Raw genomic sequence first — 19,749 nt, 5'->3', positions numbered from 1 at the left:
GGGAACACGGTGTAAACAGCACACGTAAGCATCAACATCCACGATCTGTTGTGTCTGAAAGTCACATTGACAATTTCGGACCGAGATGGAGCGGGTCAAGAGGGATTCTCAAGGTGAAGTCAGAAACTTAATAGCTCGGCACTAAGAGATCCTCAAAAGTGTTCTCCTTTGATAGAATTTCTTCTGCTCTCCCGATTGTCCATTAGAGATAATTAAATAAGAGTGTGCCAATGTGAAATGAGTCATTGTAGAAGTGAGATTTATGTATCATTTTTAATTAGGCTATTGACAATTTTCCCACAAAGTCAGTCCAAAGGAAAAAAACATTGAGCAATTTTTAAACAGACATTAGTTCGAGGTAAAATAGAAGGCATCATAAATGGAATGGAAAAAAAAAAAAATCAGGGTGCAAATATGGCAGCGATTCTTGTGTTCAAAGCCAAATGGCTTAAAATGAATCGTGGAGCTGGAAATACAGGTCCAAAAATCCTTTCTGCAAAATATGAAGATCATCGTTTTCAATCACCTGCACGTCACAATCGAAATAAAACAACCAAACCAGGACTGACTGCAGCCATTTCATGAGCCTGCGGCATCGGAACACGACAACGTATATTCGATCAGGCACAGGAGAATGCGAGTGACTTTGGTGCACGTTCAGTCGTGTGGCTCAGTGCGTGGACCTCCGCTTGATCAGAACATCAGGAGATTGCACCTTTGACGCGTCCGAAGAAAAGCGGTTGAAACTCAGGGTACAAGACGACGGCACCACTCAAATCACTTCACATAAGTGGCAGTTTGGCTGAGAGGAACAATTCTTCTTCAAAAAAAGAGGCTTCAATCTGTTTATTGCCAGTCATGGTTGAAGTTCACTGTCAAACGTCATGAAGAAAATTACGTGTGTTTAAAACATCGCATCGGTCTGGATGTTTGAACACAAACGGTGCAGCAACACATGTACCGCGGCCATAACAATCACAGGCACGTATTCTTTATCCTCTGATGACAATGACAAATATTACTGCCTCACTGAGGCGCTGAGACCATTTCCATGTGCAGTAGATCTGTGTCTGTATTAGACTGCTCCCGGTGGCCAAGGCATACTCAACAGGAGGAGCTGCACACCAATTGAATTGAAACAGAACGTGGCAAAAACTGTTAAGATTCGATTAAATAATAAGGTCCTTATTGTATGCTTTTAGAAAGTGCATGACAGTGTCCGAGTGGTTGGGATGAATCGTGGCATTTCTATTCATTTCAATGGGGAAAGATGATTTGAGATGAGCATTAAGTTTAGAGCGAGGTCATGGAACACTTTGTATTCATATCTCAAGGCACCACTGCGGTAGCGACACAATAACATTCAAATTCAAATCATAACTTATCTTTTTTTTTTTTTTTGCGCGACAAGTTCATTATTCCTTCCGAAGGTCTTACAGCTGTTCTACAAAAAAATATTTATACAGTGTACAGATGCCTACGTTGAACCCAGAAGTTGGACCTGAATCTTAAATATTCATCTCAAGACATTTCGAATAATTTAATTGCCCAATTTTTGTGGGAGACCTTTAAAAAAAAAAAAAAACACTGACAAGAAGCAAATTAGGAGAGGGTGGGGGGTAAGGTCCTGATGAACATATGACAAATATACATCCAAAAATCCCATTGACACACTAAAACATAGGCTGCAAAAGAGCGACAAGTCCGTTTTCTTCCCTTCTCACGTCATCAAGGCGTAACGAAACAAGTGTCCAACGTTCTTTTTGTTCTGTGACAGTTCAACCTTGTTGCAGCTACTCGGCTCTCTGTTGCAGTTCTCGCTGAGTAAACGCATTGCGGGACTTCCCAACTCTTTGGCAAAAAACCTTGGTGACATTCCAATCCGACATGATGAACAAAGTGGCCTCCCAAATCTTTCTTTTGAAAGCCCGCATTGGTTTGGGACCCGAAAAGAGTGCAATCATTCACATTATTTTGTCTCATGTAAACGTCAGTTTGAACGATTAACATTCTGGTACTTGAACCTCCTTTTGTGCAATCAAACCTCAGAGGTGAAAACGAACGCAAGATTCTGATCGTGAAAAGTTGTGACGGAATAAATTTCTCCAAAAGGGCGAAGCAGTCATTTAAGGATCCAGACAGCAAACGGTAATTGACAGCCTTCATTTTACATACTCTTCACAACGCTCTGAATTTCAAGGATCCCAATCAAACTCATTATTCATACATACACAAAGTATCAACAGCCCGCAAGAGACAAAAGCGTTCCACGTATCATGACAAGCCCCAGGCCTACTTCCACCCCAACCCCTCTTTTTTTTTTTTATTAACAGGAGAGGCCAGCTCAGACCATTTCCTAGAGAAACTTGTAACTGAAGTCCCTCCACATAGAAAATGTAGCAAAGTACAAGTGGCCTGCACACACCTGGGGTCATTGGGCATCACGGCAGTCCGGCAACTCGGCGACGCACCCGACTGAGGAACGCCGACAGTCTTCCGAGGACGTCCCGGCATGAGTGAAGCACACATCGCCTGTACGGTGCCATCACTTGGGCGGAGAGGGCCATATGGGGAGCGGGTGGGCCTCGGTGTTGAAGACGTATTTGTCCAGACTGAGAAGCTCCATGTCGTCGGAAAAGAGTAGGTAGAGGTACTTCAATGTCTCTCCCAGGAAGAAACTCTCCATCTTGTCTCTGGGCTCCAGGTTCGCGGGGTCACGGACGTTGTTGATAGATGTGTAGCCTCCTTCTGAGACCTGCAAAAAAATCGTATTATTATGGTGAGGATAGCAATATGACGACACGGAATCCAGGAGTGGCTTAAAATCCCGGTATTCTGTCTTTGCAAAGTTGAGATTTGGTTTGCATTGACCCAAATTACAAACACAAGACGTTTTCAATGAACACGTGATCTCCGAGTCATTTTTTTTTTTTCTATTTTGCTGGCAAGGCTGTCGATGTTCATTCTTTTTACCTTGGTGTACTTGTTGAAACTCTGCAGAATTTCCCATCCCCACTCTCTGTATTTGGGGTCCTTTGTGAATCTGTACATGTAGAACAGACTTTCCACGGTTTCTGGTCGCAGCAGGTTATGTCGGTCTGCAGGCTGCATTTAAAAATAGAAGAGTCAGCACTGAAATTATTTGAAAAGGTAAGATCAGAGTGTCAACTAGGATATCATGCAATGTACATTTCCAAGAAAAAAAATCCTTTATAGTGGCGCCTATAAAAGTTTTTCATCGAGGTCGCCAGACTGCGACACTTGAAACGCTTGTGGTGATACAACGGAGATGTGAAGCCTCACCTTGACAAAAATGTCATGCCCGTCAGCGGCATTCAGGTTGAAGTGCGCGATCTCTGGGCTAAGGCCAGTCTCCATCTGCGCGTACATGTGGTAACAAGTCTCCATTAACTGTGCCGCTAAATCCATGTGGTCCCCAGGAAGGCCATTGTGGGCTCCCAGTGCCAGGGTTCCTGGCAGGAAGCACACCAGGTGGTCCTGAGGCGGGAGGAATCGGATTGGAAGAAAGGAAAACGTTTCAGACCTTCACCAAGCCCGTCATTTGCGTGTTTGTGGACTTCAATTCGACCAATTACAAGTAAGGGGCTCACTGACGGGTAAGTCATCTCCCAACACAACATCAAGATAGCATGAAGGTTTTAAAGAGAGAAACGAGGACAAGTAATATGTCAAGTCACCATTTTGGGACTGAAGCGATTATGGGACAGCTCTCCGACAAAGGTCCATTTGCGCGGCCCCGTCTGTCGAACCAGGTGTTTTTTCACTCCATTGATGGCTTCAATGTAGTCCTCCAAAAGCCTGGCGGAATACAACAATGAAAAGAAGGCCACCAGATCGACACTACAAAACAACAACAACAACAAAAAAAAAAAAAACAACCCTGCATTCCTTACTACAGTTTGTAACGAATAGACAGTAAAATCACACACAACGAAATTAAATCTGCGTCTACTTCTATGTTCCATGGAAAAGTCGTCCTCACTCGTCTTCGCTCTTGCCTCCCTGGAGCCACTGCTTGAGCAGGTATTCATAGTAGCTGTCCGCCCTGGCGCCCAGCGTATAGATGCCTCGGTGAGTGAACTGCCCGGTGTTGGTGTTGATGAACATCGGTATCAGTCCATCGTGTTTGCCCGGCAGCTTGTGGACCTGCTTCATGACCTCATCTGCAGCCTCCTGAAAGGGTTTTTTTTTTTTTATACCACAGGAAGGCAGCAGGTGTCACGAACACATCAATGTGCAAATGTTGAATTCATTGTGAGAATAAATCAAGCCACAAATTCTGCCTACAGGAATCTGTTCACATTCACCATCCTGGTTATGAACATGTTTGTACTTTTAATCTCACCAAGAACGATTTTGGTAAATGTGGCTTGAACCAATGATCACATGGTCATTAAAACCGGAACTATATGCACACATGATGGCGTTCTGCCTTCCAGACCTTGTACTGTGGGTCCTGAGTGAGGCGGCTCAGCTCTCGAAATTCCAGCTGAATGCTCGTGACCTCCGCCATGGAGCTGTCGGACGTCCATCGAGGCGGGTGAGCTGTTCCCTTCCCGATATTCACGTCAGAGAAAGGAATCTTTGAGGGGGTTTTGAAGGCAGGCATCAATCTGGACCCGAGGTCTTTCTGGAAGCGGCAACGTCAAATTGAATTTCTTCACTATACAAGGTGTGTCAGAAAAGCTCCACGACTGGTGTCACTGAAGATTTAGTTCAAATCCAGACGACAAATTTCCCTGCAGTAATCCCACCATCCCCCTTGTGGCCTAACACGCATTCACCGCCTTCTGTGCTCGTTGATCAGCTGGAAATGGAAAGCTCATAGTTTCTAAGTTGGTCTTTTGTGACACCAGTTCTGGATTTTTTTTTTTTTATATGGCTCGCAATTCTCTTCAAAAAAGGTGACTTCCAGTAACATCAGCAAAACAGGAAACGCACGTTTAGCTCCTATCAATTTGCAAGTGCTCAGGTGCCTGTTGCGACTTACGGCTTTATTTAGGAACAGTTGGTCTCCAGTTAGATGATAGGTACTCAGCAGACCGCCGAGGACGCGAATGGTTGTCTCAAAAAGATTCACATCCACATTTTGGTTGAAAGAAAGCTCCTTCTCTATCCATTGCTTTGCCTCTGCAAACTCTGTGGCACAAAAATGAGGTCAAACTGAATTCAGACCAAAATTTGACATGCATGTAAAGAGAACAGCCCGGTTCATCTTGCTTATTTGATGTCATGAAGATACTGGAATCCCATTCGGCTTTATCCCAAAACATTCATTTCGGCATATTTCCAACTAAATGGCAAAGAAATGCTTTCGGGTGAAAAACATAACGCACCTTCTTTCAAGTCCATCATCCACATGGTGTCCAGAGAATCAATGAGGGTCAAACCCAGGCCAAACCACTCGCTGAAAGACTTGGAGATCGGCTTGAGCTCATCGTGGCCCCAGGCGTACATCTTGTAGCCCTTCCACGCGTGTCGGAAGGCATCACGCACAGCCTCCAGCCTGTCCACACCGACAGGTAAACCTACAGACAAAAAGGAGAGAGGACACTAACTATTTGGTCTCACCTGACCGCTGAGTCAGTTGTCATGATACCGTTGGGGGACATTAGTCATCAACACTGAGATGTTTATTAACCCTTATCACAAAATCAATGTTTTTTTGTTTTGAATCTGAGAAAAGTGCTTTATCGACACCATATGCCGCCCAAAGCGCTTTGCAAAGCCTGAAATTTGAAAATATATAGGAGTACACAGAAGCGCCAATGGCAACGCAGCGTCAACCTTTCATTTAAGCCTTATGAATTCCAACAATGGAAGTTCAGCACTGACCAGTGGTTGGGACAAGAGCAGCTGGTGCTGGGGGGACTGCAGCGACCTTCTCATTGGCCGAGGGTGGAGGCTCAGTGACCTGATCGGCTTCAATCATTGCTCCTCTCCAGCTGAACGACAGAAGAACATGTAATGTACAGAATAAGCGCAGTCTAACAACTGCTCTTCTAAAGTGGGACTGTCAAATACCGGTCGAGAGATGTTTCAAAAAACTGCAAAAGTATCCTGTAAAGATAAAGATGGAATAACGCGAATGTTTTCGAGGGTAGACAAGCTCACCTGACCAACTTTTTTTCTTTCTCTCCATTTTCCTCTTCACCCGGTACATATCGTTTTTCCACAACAAGTGTGTGTGAAGCGTTTGCAGGTTTCTTCAGACTTGGTGGACCTCTCTTGTTCGGAAATTTCTTCTGCCGGTAAGGAAAAATTATCATATAATTATACTATATATATATAAAGAGAGAGAGACAGACATGTGTGCATACATGGATAAAGACATTTTTCTCACATTTATGGGAGGGCTTTGAAAAATGGGGAGGTTTGGTACTTTGTTAGTCATGGAATCTGGGCCAACAACAGGTTGAACCTTGCCATGGAGAAATTCAGACTTCAACCGATCATCATTCGTTTCCAGCCAGTCTTCCTTTTTTGATGAACCTCAAAAGATAAACAAAAGCCGACTGTCATGTGTGCCTATTGACAAGGCCTGATAAGAGCACTTACCGGTCCTTGACTTCGACATGCGGGAATAGGAGAGTAGTGCCAACACAAGTGTAACGGCAAGAAAGAAGAGGATAAGGCTGCGCTGGAGTCGAGACAGCTGCTTCCATTTCTGTAGGCACATAAACCAAGGTTTGTGTGTGTGGGGGGGGGGGGTGCTCACATAAGCACTATATACATGTATAACTATAAATATGTACCTATAAAATGTCAGGAAAATACATACAGGTGTTTATGAGAACATAAAATAAAAGTGGACTAAGGTGGGAAAGGGCAAAGTTCTATTTGTTCTGTGAAGAACAAACTGGGCCAGGGCCAGAGAGGCCATTGAAAGGAACCATTGGCTTTGTTTTGATTTTTTTAACCGTAACTGTCGCTAAAATAAATATACTTCCCCCCATTACGTTTTTGCAAAAGGGGGAAACTACAGCAACAGGGGACTAACTGGTACCATGTCGATTCGATGGAGTTGTTTAGTCCATTGTCTATTCGATGTTCGGTTACAAGCTTCTTTTTCCTTTAAACTGATATATTTTCAAAAAACTGCACAAGAGTAAAATATAACATTGGAAAATAAGGTTGACTGACATTTTGAAATGACCATAATAACCAACTTACAGACGAAATACCTGCGTCCAAGTGATTAACCGTCAGTGTGACTACTCACCCTCCAGTATGACTGTTTGCGGTGTTTCCCGTTGTTGTAAATGTTGCAGGTTGGGTCGGTGAGAGTAAGAGAGATGAAGTCCTTTCTGGTCGGTGGATACATCATATTTGCATGTGAAGGGAAGGTGGTAACCATCGACCCTGCATTCAGAAGCCTGAAACAAATTTAAATAGATTCAAAAAGAAGTGATGTAAGTACGCCATAAAGACACATGCGGCAAGTCATAAATATAGGAATAATTCAAGTTTCATGCATGGTTCTGTCCTTTCATTGGGATGCGCGGATTCTACAGTGAATGGTACATTGCTTGATTTGTTTCTATATGTGCATTTTAAAGCAGTATAACACACTCAGTAATATAAAACACTCAGTTCTATCTAAAACGCCCGACGTGGTGTTTTCTCTTCCCTCCACACCGCCACGAAGTTAGGGTAGAAATGAAATCCACTCACCTTTAAGGTCTCGTTGGCTCCACAAGTCGATGTTTTCATCAGAGCTAACCAGCTACTCCGTTAGCTAGCTGGCTAGCCAGGAGAGTCCTCAACGTGAACAGGACTCCTCAAATAACTTAACCGATGAATCTCAATCTTTGGACTCCATCACTGCAACAGAAACAGAAGACACCGACTTGTACGGGAAAAGTAATCAAATTAAATCAGGAATTATCACGGAAATACGCGCTACAGAGGAAGTGGACGTTGTTCGTCATGTGACGTCACGTGTTTCTTTTCTTCTTCGCTGTTCCTTTAGTCACTCATCTAAAGTTCGACAGTTCCGAAGCTCCCTCCTCCGAGTCTGCAGCTGGATACTATTGGACTAGAACGCACCTCCAAAGAGAATATGGTACGTCATCTGTCGTCCTTAGTTACATCCCTGTTTTTTTGTTTTTTTTGCTTACAAATAAACTTCTGTCGTGAGCATGCAAGGGTGATTCCACTACTCGGGGACAAATTAGGCCCCAACATTTTTGAAAAACATTTTTTTTTCCATAATCATGCTTTCGAGAAAATAAGCAATAAAGAAATAGAATTTGTTTCGTCCAGCTCAACCATCAATGATATACGTTAAATGAGTTATTTCATATGCCATATTGTGAGAAAAAGACTTTAAAATACTTTTTTAAAGGATTTTATTGAAACAAAACCACACACACAATATAACGATACAGGATCACAAATTAATATTCAACTTAAACAATATATCTGATTCAGTAAATCAATTCTCACTTACATGTGTGATTTCACCATTAAACAATTCAATCTAAATTTAAAAAAAAACATCAAATTAAATTAATATACAAGGTAAAACAGATAAATCATGTCTGGATATTTTACAAGTATGGTTTTGTGGAGAAAAATGCATTCACCAGCTCCGTCTTATTGCTTGACATGTTGTGAATTAACTGGATGGAGTAAAATAAGAATTTCAACTTCAATAGGAAAGACACAAATCTGGGAGGAGCCCTTATATAAACCTTTTGGTACGGAGACATGTGTAACCAGTTTTAACCCATGCCCACTTAGCCCACCTATAACCCATACAAGTCCCAGACATGGATGTCCCCTTCTAACCCATGCCTACTAAGTCCACACGTAACCCAGACATAGTTGACCAGTTCCATACCCACTTAGCCCACACATAATAACCAAGGCAGGACCCATCAGTGGATTATGACCAAATTTGGGTGGTTTTTTTTTTCCCTTAAAAGATATGAGCACTGATTCTTCAGGTCCAGAATCATAATAAAAAATATTACATATATATCCGAAACTATCAAGAAAGTAGTAATAGCAGTTTCCGACTGAGGTTTCATTGCAACATAAGCATATGCTGTACATGAGTGAGAATGATTCTGAAGCTTTTGAACAATTGTGCAGCACTCGTTTTGATTTGATCTCAGATGATGCCAGTCTGAACGGAATTTCTCTCATTTGAAAAGATTCCCATTTTACGAGGGAACAAAAGTGGCTTCAGTGCCCATGTGTACAGAATCCCAACCTGAGACAGATTTAAATGAAAACGTCAAACATGTTCAACAGTTCTTTGTATGCCAGACAAAAGACAGCACCAATATTCCTGAACGAAACAAACAGTCCCATGCAAGTTTGAGGATGGATTAAATCCACGTGGAACTCATAAATAAATTGTTATCAGCGCCTCAAAAAAGATGACAGGAGAGTTCGACTGACCCGTTGGCTTATGGCTGATAGTTTGCTGGTGACTATTTTGCAATGAAGAATGTGGAAGTCGATCTTCATTATTTACACGATGGGCCGGCTGTAATCGGAGCCCTATTTACATCCTGTAAGTGTCTGTAAACAATGTACTTTTCCGTGAGCTTGAGCGCACAACACTCTTTCAACTTCAGACGAAATCCCCACAGCACCAAAAAACAAAATAATAATACTTAACAAGGAGCATCCTTAGAAGTTAGCGCAGAGTAGGCATTTGTAGCCAGGACCTGAAACTCTTCTGGGGTGGAGCGGCTGACAAGCTTTTCTAACTAAAGCAAACGGGTCCAACACTGAAGCCAAACTGATGTGTAAAGTTTCTACCACCCATTAGCGCCACGTCTCTCACAGGAAGTAGGTGGAGGTCCTCAAACTCAAACACCGACTCCCGGGGTCCTGACACCATCTCCTCTCCAGGCTGAAGATACAGAAAGAACATGATATAGAATTTGCTCTCCTGAAGTTATAAGAAATCACAATCACATGAGTTGAATTGAGTGAATGAAAATGCGACAAATGCAGTCCAAAACCAGATTTAAACCAAACTACTGCTTTGGTCGAAAGCAAAATGAAATCCGGATGCCACCGGTTGGTCATTTTGACCAGTGGTGGAGGGACAGCAGCGCTTTGTCTGCTGGCCTAAACAACATCAGTAGTACTGACTTATTTTCCAACCAGAATTCCACATTTGACTGCATTCTGGCCCACGTCAGCAATTGGATTGTTTCTTCAGCAAATCAGATTTAAAATTTTCCTCACGGGACAATGATTGAGCCATTGATCAATCCTTTGATTGGTTGTCCAGAGCAAATCAGCTTTGACTAGAAAGCACATCTGGTCATACTGTTGTCATTTAGAGAAGGGTAACACCAATCTACAAGATACAATGTTCCAACCACATCATTAAAAAAAAAAAAAAAAAAAAAAAAAAAAAGTGGCTGTTCGAATGAATGTTATAAAAAAAAAAATTCAAATGTTTTTTTACATACCACACAATCTTGAATTGCTCCGAGGAAACTTTGCTTCCTTGTGTCAGTGAGAAATTTGATGTCCCTTTCGGACCGGCCCAACTTGTGTCCCGGGTGGCAGGAGTAGGTCAACTTCTGCGTGGCTGTGCTACTGTGCAACCTCAGGAAACGCATTTGAACCAAGGTGGCACCTGGATAAATAAACTGGACAAAGGAGACGTGATGTTAATGTCGATTGCTCCAATTCCAGTTCAATCTCAAAAAGGTGACATCTTAAGAGGAATTCTATTTGGGCTTCAATTAAAGTAGTATTTCTCTTGATCTTCAAATGACGATTTCTATTTCCCATAACATCATCCAAGTAGCGAAACAATACCAACATGCCCAGGTGTACGCCACCACTAAAAGCCATTTCCATCTGCGAATCTCCTGGGGGCTAAAGTACTAATTTGGTTTCATCTCTTATTTACAGTAAAATGGTCATAACATGCACACAAATATTTGGGCAGTTGGTCCACCTGAAATCCTTTGTCCAGCCTGCTGAGCCACTGAAAGGAGCCCTCTGCAGAAGATTCTTCCAGCCAGGCTTTCGTAGGCAACTGCAGAGGAAGACAAAAATGCCCATTTGTAGTCATGGATGTGATGATACGAGGTTTGTGTTCTTGTGTTTATGGACCTGAGAATCTTCAGGATGGATGCACGTCTGTATTGATGTGCTCGAGAAGCTGCAATAGGCAAGCAGAGCGTCAGCGGAGCTGCCTTGGTTTGGGTCGACATAATATGTTCCTAAAGGGAACAGTTAGCGAGAGTTCAATATTCAGATCCGCAGTTGTAAACAGATGCATACAGATAGTTCTGCAAAACCTGGAAAGCAGTTGTAATAAACATTCCTGATTGTTAGACGAAGACTCTCTGCAGAAGCCAGCAGGTCAAAGCGTGTTTACACTCCAATTTGATTATTTGCTAACTCACCACTGGTGTATTCTGGGTGGCAGAGCCAAAGTTCGAGACAGGTGGTGGCGGGATGCTCTTTGGTGCCATCAGGAGGATCCATCAGGAGACGAAGTTCCTGCTCTAGAGAATCCAGAAGAGTTTGGATCAAAGCGTAGTTGGGCTTGTCGGACACATACATGAGAGCCTGGACACAGAGAGAGGTGGGGGTGGGGGGGGGAGTACGCATCAGTGCTGTCCATTCATTTTCAAATATACCGGTAAGTGTTGTTATACTCTCATGTTTATTTTGTTCTCCAGTGGAATTGATTCTCAATTTCTTTTGAATTTATATTTTAGGTTGACTTTAAGCACACTGGAATGGTGTGTTCCATGCTAGAGGTTCCACTCAACAGGGATACGTTACCAACCTTGAGTTCTGTCAAAGTCATGTTTATGGATGGTCCTGGACGACCGGGAAAACCAGGCGGACCCTAAACACAAGGATGACAAAAATAAATGCTCATGTTAATTCATCAAACCAATTTATGACTTCTCCCGGTTCACTTGTGGTGCCTCAATTACGAGAGGCATCCCGGTGTCCAACTGGGAGGAGATAGTGTCTACTTTGAACTTACTGGGAGGCCTCTTCTACCTGGCAGACCAGGTAAACCCGGGTAGCCCTTTGTACCCTACAAGGAGAAGAAAACATCATGACTATAACATGCACGCAAGCGCACTGATGCCAAGCCATTAGTTGATTCATACAATTTCTCTGGAATTTAGAGAAAAAAAAAGTTAAGCACCGAGTTGCATTCACGTTGGACTACGATTGCAGGAATATGAGCCTCGCAATAATCTAAAATACTAGAAGTGCATGAAAATGTATTTGCGCTATTTCTCCTACCTTCAATCCAAATGTGCCCTGTAGAAGAAGAAAGAACATGGATGCCATTTAAAACATAAAATCATCATTGTACAACCTTTCTGTTGTTTGAGCATTTTCCAGGTTAAAACAATATGCTTATATTTAAAATATGCAGTGATGCTCAGAAAATCGGAAAGCAATGGAAAACACAAGTAGTGCAAACGAAATAGGGCCAGGATGTTACAGGAAACATGGGAAATGGTGCAATAAATATACCTTCTAATAACATAACGAAACTTACAGGCGATCCAGGCAAGCCTGATGTCCCTCTCGGCCCTGGTGGACCAATAATTCCCTGCGGAAGACAGTGCACTTTAAAACAACCACCACTGTATACAAAGTGCTGTAAATGGAGCAAAAAGAATTCATACAACAACAAACAATAAAACAATCAATTAGGTCTTGATGTCAACGAAAAAAAAAAAAACAAAGACACCAGAATCGAACCCTGTGGAACACCAAACGACAGTGGGGCAGGGCAAACACAAAATACTGTGATCAACACATTACCGGGTAAAATATCTGACAGTCATCCGCATAGCAGTGGAAGGAAATACCGTGTTTCCTCAAGATGGAAACCAAAAGAGAGCAGAGACGAGAAAAAACAAAGACCCCAGAATCGAACCCTGTGGAACACCACACGACAGTGGGACAGGGCAAACACAAAATACTTTGATCAATATATTATCGGATAAAATAGGTTAAAATAACTGGTGCTTCCATTTCACGGATTCACTGTGCACAGGCACACAATCTAAACTCCTGTAAGTGAACTTGAAACTGGCAATGTGAGCTTGTATACATCAAATTTAAGTTGCTTTTTCTCCAGCTCTACCTTTTCTCCCTGGAGACCAACTCCCCCTGGCAACCCAACGGGTCCTCGGATACCCTGAAGAAACAATGACATACAAGAATGACGGTGGTAGCCATTTGTCAGTCTAAAAAAAAAAAACATAATTCGCACCCTACCTTGGTGCCATCAAATCCAGGTAGTCCCGATAGCCCCATGTCACCTTTTTCACCCTGGGAGGAAAAAAAATGTCAAAGAAAAACTTCCGCTTCATGCAAAACAGAAAGTGGCGCTAAATGCTTGGGTACAAATCTAATCACTTCAATGTAAAAATTGTGCGCTTAGCTTAGAAAATTCAATTTTTGGCAAAAACACCACAAAATTCAGACTAAGAGCGGAGACTTTCCCCCCTCAAGTTTTAACCCCAACCCAGGAGCCTCGCATTCTCATGTAGCCTACCAGAAAACAGCATTGCTATTGCAGTCATTTTCTACCATATTATAAGCGCATGCTGCGAAAACGCACCTGCCTTTTTGTCAAATTCAGCTCATGCGTGCGTACAAACAGTTTACCTTTGTTCCCGGTTCACCTCGATCCCCCATCTCTCCACGAAGACCAGGTTTACCCTTGGACATAAGTAAAGAACATCAATTTGGTGGTTGTTGCAGGTTTGACCATTAGAAAAAGAAGGTTACATGACACATCCTGATGTGTTTACTCTTCCGAAAGCACAATGAGCACCATCAGCCCTAATTGGTAAATGAAAACCACTCACAATGGTGCCTGCCCAGCCAAGGTGGCCTGCTACTCCCGTCTCCCCCTTTTCACCCTGAACCATAAAACACAATTTATCGTCCGCTCACGGTTGGAGATTTAAGAGAACAGAACATGTGTGGCGTTGTTTCCAGATAACGTACTTTTAGTCCTCTGATGCCCCTGGTTCCTCGAATTCCAGCTTTTCCTCGCTTTCCCTGTCGCCAGGTTTGCAGTGTTTTTTAAAATGAAGCAAAACAAAGAAAGTGCAGAGGAGCAAAATATTTGTGGGAGCCTCAATGACAAAGGAGCAGTCAGTCTGCATTTTGCTCAGATTGCCGCCATTCCAATACGCCTTTTCAACATGAGCTCCTTGTTTTTCTTTTCCTTAATGTGAAAAAAATGATTGCTCTTTTGCAGACAGATCTCGCACAGAAATAGCATCAAGACACTGCAACATATACACAACACGTAAGACAAGGTTTTACCCTCCGCCCAATATGACCGATTTTTCCTGGTGAACCACTCTTGCCATCATCTCCCTGTCAGGGTAAAATAAAATGTGTTACTGGAAAACAAAATGCAAAGTTGAGGACATACTGTACTTCACATTTTCATCAAGACTCCAAGCATAGAAAAGTCAGAGAAACAAGACAACTATCATCTGTTATCATGGGATTGCTCATTATATTGTCGTATAATAAGGCGTCCACATCTCCAAACTGCATCACATTTGCATATCAATGCAACTGATATTTTTGTAGATCATCTATGGAAAGATTGCTAATCGGAGCACGCAGATGCTAATGATGGGAAATTGACAATACAAGGTCCAAAATAAGTACATCAGAGTAAAATATGAACACAATATGAGTGTTACCTTTTCGCCTTTCATGCCCTGTTTCCCCTCAGGTCCTTGTCTTCCTTGCCCTCCCTGCAAAGTCATATTTACTGCTTCCAAAAACTGCGATCTGATGAAATCGTAGCAACAAGATTTGATCTTACAGTTTTCCCAATGGGACCGGGAGGGCCCTGAAGTCCCATCTCTCCAGGAGCTCCCTATAGGACACAGACGAAACAAAATCTAGGCTGAAAGTGTTCCCATGGAAGGAAAAAAAAAACCCAAAACAATTCAAGTAACTTCTGGGTTTAAACTGCAACATTTCTGGTAAATTTGCATTTACCTCTAAGCCAGGAAGAGCCGAAGGACCTTGGATTCCTGGTAAGCCTTCTTCTCCCTGCCAAATCAATCAAAACTCATTTCATCAAATGTATTCATTTTGGCAGAGCGCATCATGTGTTGACTTCATTCAGACACCAAGTGAGTAAACAGAGTCATTGTTGCTATTTGAATCTCAACCTGCTGCCCTAGTGGGCCTGGTGCTCCGGGCGCTCCTTTCAGCCCTTGTTGTCCCGCTTCCCCTTTAGCTCCCCGGTCACCTTTAGCGCCACCCTTTCCTAGTTGACCCTGTTACAAGAGAGGACATTGAAATAGTGATTTAACAGTCATTAAGGTTATATGATGACCTGTTAATTTAATATGATGGGGAACTTTTGATACGCCCCCCTTCCTTTTTTTGGGGTTAAATCTATACAGTTACAGTATATTGAATGATGACATTTGAAAAAAAAAAAAAATCAACGTTGATCAAAATAATACATTGAATTATGGATATCTCACTAACATGTGGTCCCGGTTGTCCAATGTCGCCTCTGACACCCCGCACTCCAGGTATTCCCTTTACAAAGGACATAACACACACAGCACAGACATTCAAAAATATGTCTCTCTGCACACGTTGTACAAAAATGTTTTGATACCAATAAAATGTTACCACGGGGCCTCTTGACCCATCAGGTCCCGCTTTACCACTGTTACCAGACTCCCCCTGGAGAGGTACAGAAAAGTCATTCAGATCAGTGGTCCCCAGTCATGGCTGCCCATCGGCCGAAAGAGCCGTGCGCCGGGTCCATTTGTTACGATTACTTTGTGTTGATTGCTTCTTATTTCATTTAGTGGCGGATTCTGTTTATTTCAACCTGCAAAGCAATGTTAGTCGGGGGACTCCGATTGGCGAGAGTCGTGCATGTTTCCGCCACGTCTGATGGAGTCGATATGCTCACAGCTCTTAGGTCTGTCTTTGTGCGGCCCGGCACCAAATGGGCCGCCGAGGCCCGGTACTGGTCTGCGGGCCGGTGGTTGGGGACCCCTAATTTAAATGGCTAACTGGGTGGTGCATGTTAGTCATTCCAGAATTGAGAGAAAATGTCATTCAATTCTGGAATGAACCCACATCACTTCATTACATATCACCTTTTGTCCTTGAATTCCCTTTGGCCCTGCGGATCCAGAAGTTCCCGCACTTCCCTTGGAGTCAAACAAACACGGCAGAAAAAAAAAGTATTACCTCACGATACCATTATTATAAAACATTGGTGAAAAACCGAAAGGGAACATACATACTATAGTCGTTGAATAGATTTTATGTATACAGCTGCTCGATAAATTCACAGCCGTTGTGAGAAACAGACGGGGACTCACCTTTAACCCCAAAGGACCTGCAGAGCCCACTTCGCCGACCAGGCCTGGTTCACCCTATTCAAAGAATAATAATAATAATGATAATCATAATAATAAAGAGGCACCCAAGCAAGCAATGACTTTTTTTAATGGTAACTAGATGCCACATATCGTCACTGTCTGAACTGGTTGCCAGCCAACTGCAGGACATATACAGACCAACAGCAACACTTTCTAGCCAATGTTGATACCTAAGTCCACAAAACATTATTTGTATAAAACTGTCTTCTTTGTTGCAGTGGACGCCTCGGACTCGTGTGACCAAAAAATATGTACTAATATGAAGCAATACAGGCCTCACCGTGAATCCAATATGACCTTTCTTCCCCTTTGGGCCTCTTTCACCATTTTCTCCAAGTTTGCCCCACGCGCCCTCGGGACCAGAAAAGCCTCGAGGTCCCATCTCGCCCTGCGGTCAACAATCGGTTTGATCAGTCCGAAGCATACGGTGCCATTTACCTTGATTCTATATTTCAAGACTACTCGTAAAGACGACCTTGTCTCCTTTCAATCCAGGATCTCCTGCTTCACCGGGATGGCCGACATCCCCCTGCAGAGTGGAAAAAAAACAAACCATGCTCGATCTGTGTCATCTGACCAAAAAAAAAAAAAAAAGATGTTCAAGAAAAACAAATGGGTTCAAGGAGCCATAGAATCCGGTGTGTTTTTCATCGTTATTTGACATTCAAACAAACAGAAGATCGATGCACCAACCTGTTTTCCAACAGGTCCAGCTGGACCCTGTCGTCCTTTTGGGCCCGCAAGTCCTCTCTCTCCCGATAGTCCTGGAGGACCGTGTTGCCCTCGTGGCCCAGAGTCCCCCTGTCAGAAATAAGAGACAAAAAGCTTCCACGTGACCTTTTTGATCAGATCGTGACAAAGGCTTTGGAATGAATCTTCAACATTGACTGACCAGGTCTCCTTTCCATCCAGGTGGTCCATCATCCCCCGTGTTACCTGGTTGACCCTGAGAAGTGAAGCAATTGTGAATTGGGTTCAAAATAAATACCTAATAGATTGATTTCACTTATTTCTGCCATTTTGTTGATCTGAAACCAACCTGTTGTCCATCAAGTCCCGTCAGGCCGACATCACCAGCTAAGCCAGGGAAACCCTAAAGTGAACAGAGACTGACTTTTAATAGTGCAACGTGAATTCGCATTGGCTTGAAAATACGACAAAAATTTAATGAGTGAGAAAAAAAAAGATGTGAATGTTGTTCTCAAGGAAACTCCTGCAGGAAGGAATCTGTGGCTGACCTTCTCTCCTCTTTCTCCTGCTGCTCCGATTAATCCAGCCGCACCTTGCAGGCCCTGTGGCGATCCAATGAACAAGATTACATACAAATTCGATTTTTATCACCACAGATTTTGCATATTTGTCTGGCCTATGAGGAGTAACGGTACAGCGTCAATGAAAATGGCCGTTGGTGGTAAATACCCACTCACTAGCATTCCTGCTGGCCCAGATGGCCCCTGAGCTCCGGGGGACCCGTTACTTCCCCGGGGCCCTGGTTTTCCAGGAGCCCCAGCGTCACCTGGGAGACCTGGAGCACCCTGGAAATAAGAAGAACGCAGAACTCTTCGGGGGGGGAATTGATAATCATCACACAAAACTGGTTGCGAGTTACAATTCATACAAAAGTAACAGAATATTGAGTTTTGAATCGTCTTGGGGAAAAAAAATATCAAATTTTTACTACAATCAATCAATTTTCTATCTATATCTAGATATATAGATATAGATATGTATAATTTTACATACAGTCATCATTCTTTATCAGTCTTCATTTGACAGCAGTGCCTTACCGGTGCACCCTGAATGCCTTTCGGTCCTTCATCTCCAGGTCGACCCTGGGAGGACAATGTTACAAGGATGTAAATACAGGTGGAAAAAGAAATAGATCACAGACAAAAAAGGCTTCAGAAAAAAAACAAAAAAAAACCATTCATCCTCACATTCACACCAGCTGGCAATTATTCAGTAACGGTAACCTAACATCGATACTGTATTGTATTCATATTCCCAAATCAATATTCACCTGAGGTCCCTGGGGCCCCTTTTCCCCAGGGGAACCTGGCAGACCCTAAAAAGAAATGCGGAACATGTTTATCCTGCTTTCAATTTACACAAGCCGCTGCAAATAAATCCATTTTTTTATTATCGCAGCTCTAAATCAATCTCTTTGTATTTCCCCCAAGCCCTTACTTTTGCGCTTGTAGATCCAGGCTTAAAAAAACAAACAAACATTTGGATGCAAGTTTAATTAAGAACAGGAAAATATGAGATGAGAGTGGTGGACCAAAGAAGCAACTCAATGAGGAAAACCCATCCGGGAGTCCCGAAAAGCAGCTCAGCAAAAATAATTACAGTACCATGCCAGAAAGATTTCATGACATGAGAAAGTAGTTTGTACTGCCACTGCCTTGTTGAATGCCCATTTTTGTTGTACTTTTCGATAATCACTGGATTGTTGACGCAGTACATAAGGCAAAAAAGGCCCTCGATGCGGGCAATCCTGGTCCATATGCTGCTTATGTGCCGGCGCGTGCTCAATGGGCTACGTTCATCCCCTCCATATTTCAGAAAAAATACGGCAAGTCGTAGTGCTAAAAAAAAAAAAAAAAAAAAAGACAAAGGAACAAGTAAAGCGACTAATGGCTCTATACTTACTGGGGGGCCTGGCTTCCCAGCAGGCCCAGGGAAACCTCGATAACCGGTCTCACCCTGGTGCAGAAAACACAGAAGATTTTTTTTTTCTTTTGCGTGCAACACTGTTTTATGACAAGGTCCGGCAAAACTTGAGGTTTTACCCTCTCTCCAAAGGCTCCCGGATGGCCGCGCATGCCCACGGTGCCGTGGATACCCTGACGGTCGTGGCAACAATAGACAGAAGAATGTAACTATTAAAAAATGAACGTCACCCAACGATTGCAAGACATTTACTGGGAATAGTTTCAAAATGCATTTGAGGAGGTTATTTATGGTCCAATGAAGTCACACCGACATTGATTATGATGCTGTTTTTATATGTTCAAGAATCACTTACATACATGCCAACTGGGCCCTGTGGTCCTTCCTTGCCAGGTTTCCCCGTAAAACCCTGCGACAACACACACACATTCCGTCACATACTGTGTGTAACGGTAAACATTGCGCTAGGATTGTTGCGTAACTGTGGACGAACCTTTTCGCCCGGGGCTCCAGTCATGCCCTGGGGCCCTGGTGACCCTTGAGGGCCCTTAAAAGTAAACGCATCACACATGCGATCAGAATGACCGGTACACTTTCAGCGAATGAGACTTTGGCTGTCCAAAGTGCATTT

At 43.0% G+C, this 19,749-nt stretch overlaps 2 protein-coding genes across 7 annotated transcripts in view; both read right to left on the bottom strand.

Annotated features, from left to right (window-relative positions):
- Positions 1 to 254: 254 nt before the first annotated feature.
- On the bottom strand, positions 255 to 7,973 carry man1b1a (mannosidase, alpha, class 1B, member 1a). 2 transcript variants are annotated; one of them, XM_019888792.1, is made up of 14 exons: positions 7,696 to 7,973; positions 7,244 to 7,397; positions 6,580 to 6,688; positions 6,365 to 6,513; positions 6,136 to 6,266; positions 5,857 to 5,966; positions 5,358 to 5,549; positions 5,012 to 5,160; positions 4,463 to 4,651; positions 4,004 to 4,194; positions 3,699 to 3,819; positions 3,304 to 3,498; positions 2,974 to 3,105; positions 255 to 2,755 (listed from the first exon to the last, which is right to left on the bottom strand). In XM_019888792.1, exons 2-14 carry the CDS (start codon positions 7,376 to 7,378, stop codon positions 2,546 to 2,548), a joined length of 2,013 nt encoding a protein of 670 aa, XP_019744351.1. In that variant the 5' UTR covers positions 7,379 to 7,397; positions 7,696 to 7,973; the 3' UTR covers positions 255 to 2,545. The 2 variants fall into 2 exon arrangements, with proteins under 2 accessions (XP_019744351.1, XP_019744352.1); XM_019888793.1 differs by having other exon boundaries at positions 6,136 to 6,263.
- Positions 7,974 to 8,357: 384 nt separating this feature from the next.
- si:ch211-196i2.1 (collagen alpha-1(I) chain) overlaps positions 8,358 to 19,749 on the bottom strand; it is a 46,803-nt gene continuing 35,411 nt past the window's right edge. For 2 of the 5 annotated variants that reach the window (XM_019888794.1, XM_019888796.1), the window contains 36 exons: positions 19,612 to 19,665; positions 19,474 to 19,527; positions 19,238 to 19,291; positions 19,098 to 19,151; positions 18,466 to 18,510; positions 18,233 to 18,277; positions 17,873 to 17,980; positions 17,684 to 17,737; positions 17,485 to 17,538; positions 17,338 to 17,391; positions 17,139 to 17,246; positions 16,921 to 16,974; positions 16,726 to 16,833; positions 16,386 to 16,439; positions 16,158 to 16,211; positions 15,679 to 15,732; positions 15,529 to 15,582; positions 15,204 to 15,311; positions 15,028 to 15,081; positions 14,849 to 14,902; positions 14,724 to 14,777; positions 14,332 to 14,385; positions 14,008 to 14,061; positions 13,866 to 13,919; positions 13,663 to 13,716; positions 13,270 to 13,323; positions 13,136 to 13,189; positions 12,542 to 12,595; positions 12,280 to 12,297; positions 12,011 to 12,064; positions 11,804 to 11,866; positions 11,415 to 11,580; positions 11,119 to 11,228; positions 10,961 to 11,041; positions 10,464 to 10,646; positions 8,358 to 9,892 (listed from right to left, as the gene is read on the bottom strand). In XM_019888794.1, the coding sequence (XP_019744353.1) occupies positions 9,743 to 9,892; positions 10,464 to 10,646; positions 10,961 to 11,041; positions 11,119 to 11,228; positions 11,415 to 11,580; positions 11,804 to 11,866; positions 12,011 to 12,064; positions 12,280 to 12,297; positions 12,542 to 12,595; positions 13,136 to 13,189; positions 13,270 to 13,323; positions 13,663 to 13,716; positions 13,866 to 13,919; positions 14,008 to 14,061; positions 14,332 to 14,385; positions 14,724 to 14,777; positions 14,849 to 14,902; positions 15,028 to 15,081; positions 15,204 to 15,311; positions 15,529 to 15,582; positions 15,679 to 15,732; positions 16,158 to 16,211; positions 16,386 to 16,439; positions 16,726 to 16,833; positions 16,921 to 16,974; positions 17,139 to 17,246; positions 17,338 to 17,391; positions 17,485 to 17,538; positions 17,684 to 17,737; positions 17,873 to 17,980; positions 18,233 to 18,277; positions 18,466 to 18,510; positions 19,098 to 19,151; positions 19,238 to 19,291; positions 19,474 to 19,527; positions 19,612 to 19,665 (2,535 nt within the window). In that variant the 3' untranslated portion in view covers positions 8,358 to 9,742. Of the gene's footprint in view, positions 9,893 to 10,463; positions 10,647 to 10,960; positions 11,042 to 11,118; positions 11,229 to 11,414; positions 11,581 to 11,803; positions 11,867 to 12,010; positions 12,065 to 12,279; positions 12,298 to 12,541; positions 12,596 to 13,135; positions 13,190 to 13,269; positions 13,324 to 13,662; positions 13,717 to 13,865; positions 13,920 to 14,007; positions 14,062 to 14,331; positions 14,386 to 14,723; positions 14,778 to 14,848; positions 14,903 to 15,027; positions 15,082 to 15,203; positions 15,312 to 15,528; positions 15,583 to 15,678; positions 15,733 to 16,157; positions 16,212 to 16,385; positions 16,440 to 16,725; positions 16,834 to 16,920; positions 16,975 to 17,138; positions 17,247 to 17,337; positions 17,392 to 17,484; positions 17,539 to 17,683; positions 17,738 to 17,872; positions 17,981 to 18,232; positions 18,278 to 18,465; positions 18,511 to 19,097; positions 19,152 to 19,237; positions 19,292 to 19,473; positions 19,528 to 19,611; positions 19,666 to 19,749 lie in introns of those variants that run through there. The other 3 variants (XM_019888795.1, XR_002170467.1, XR_002170468.1) reach the window with 3 other exon arrangements.

This window comes from Hippocampus comes, unplaced genomic scaffold (genome assembly GCF_001891065.2).
Source record: "Hippocampus comes isolate QL1 unplaced genomic scaffold, H_comes_QL1_v1.1 scaffold347, whole genome shotgun sequence".
NCBI classification, from domain to species: domain Eukaryota; kingdom Metazoa; phylum Chordata; class Actinopteri; order Syngnathiformes; family Syngnathidae; genus Hippocampus; species Hippocampus comes.
The sequence above is the reverse complement of the archived record's forward strand: the minus strand, read 5'-3'. Positions and strand labels throughout refer to the sequence as shown.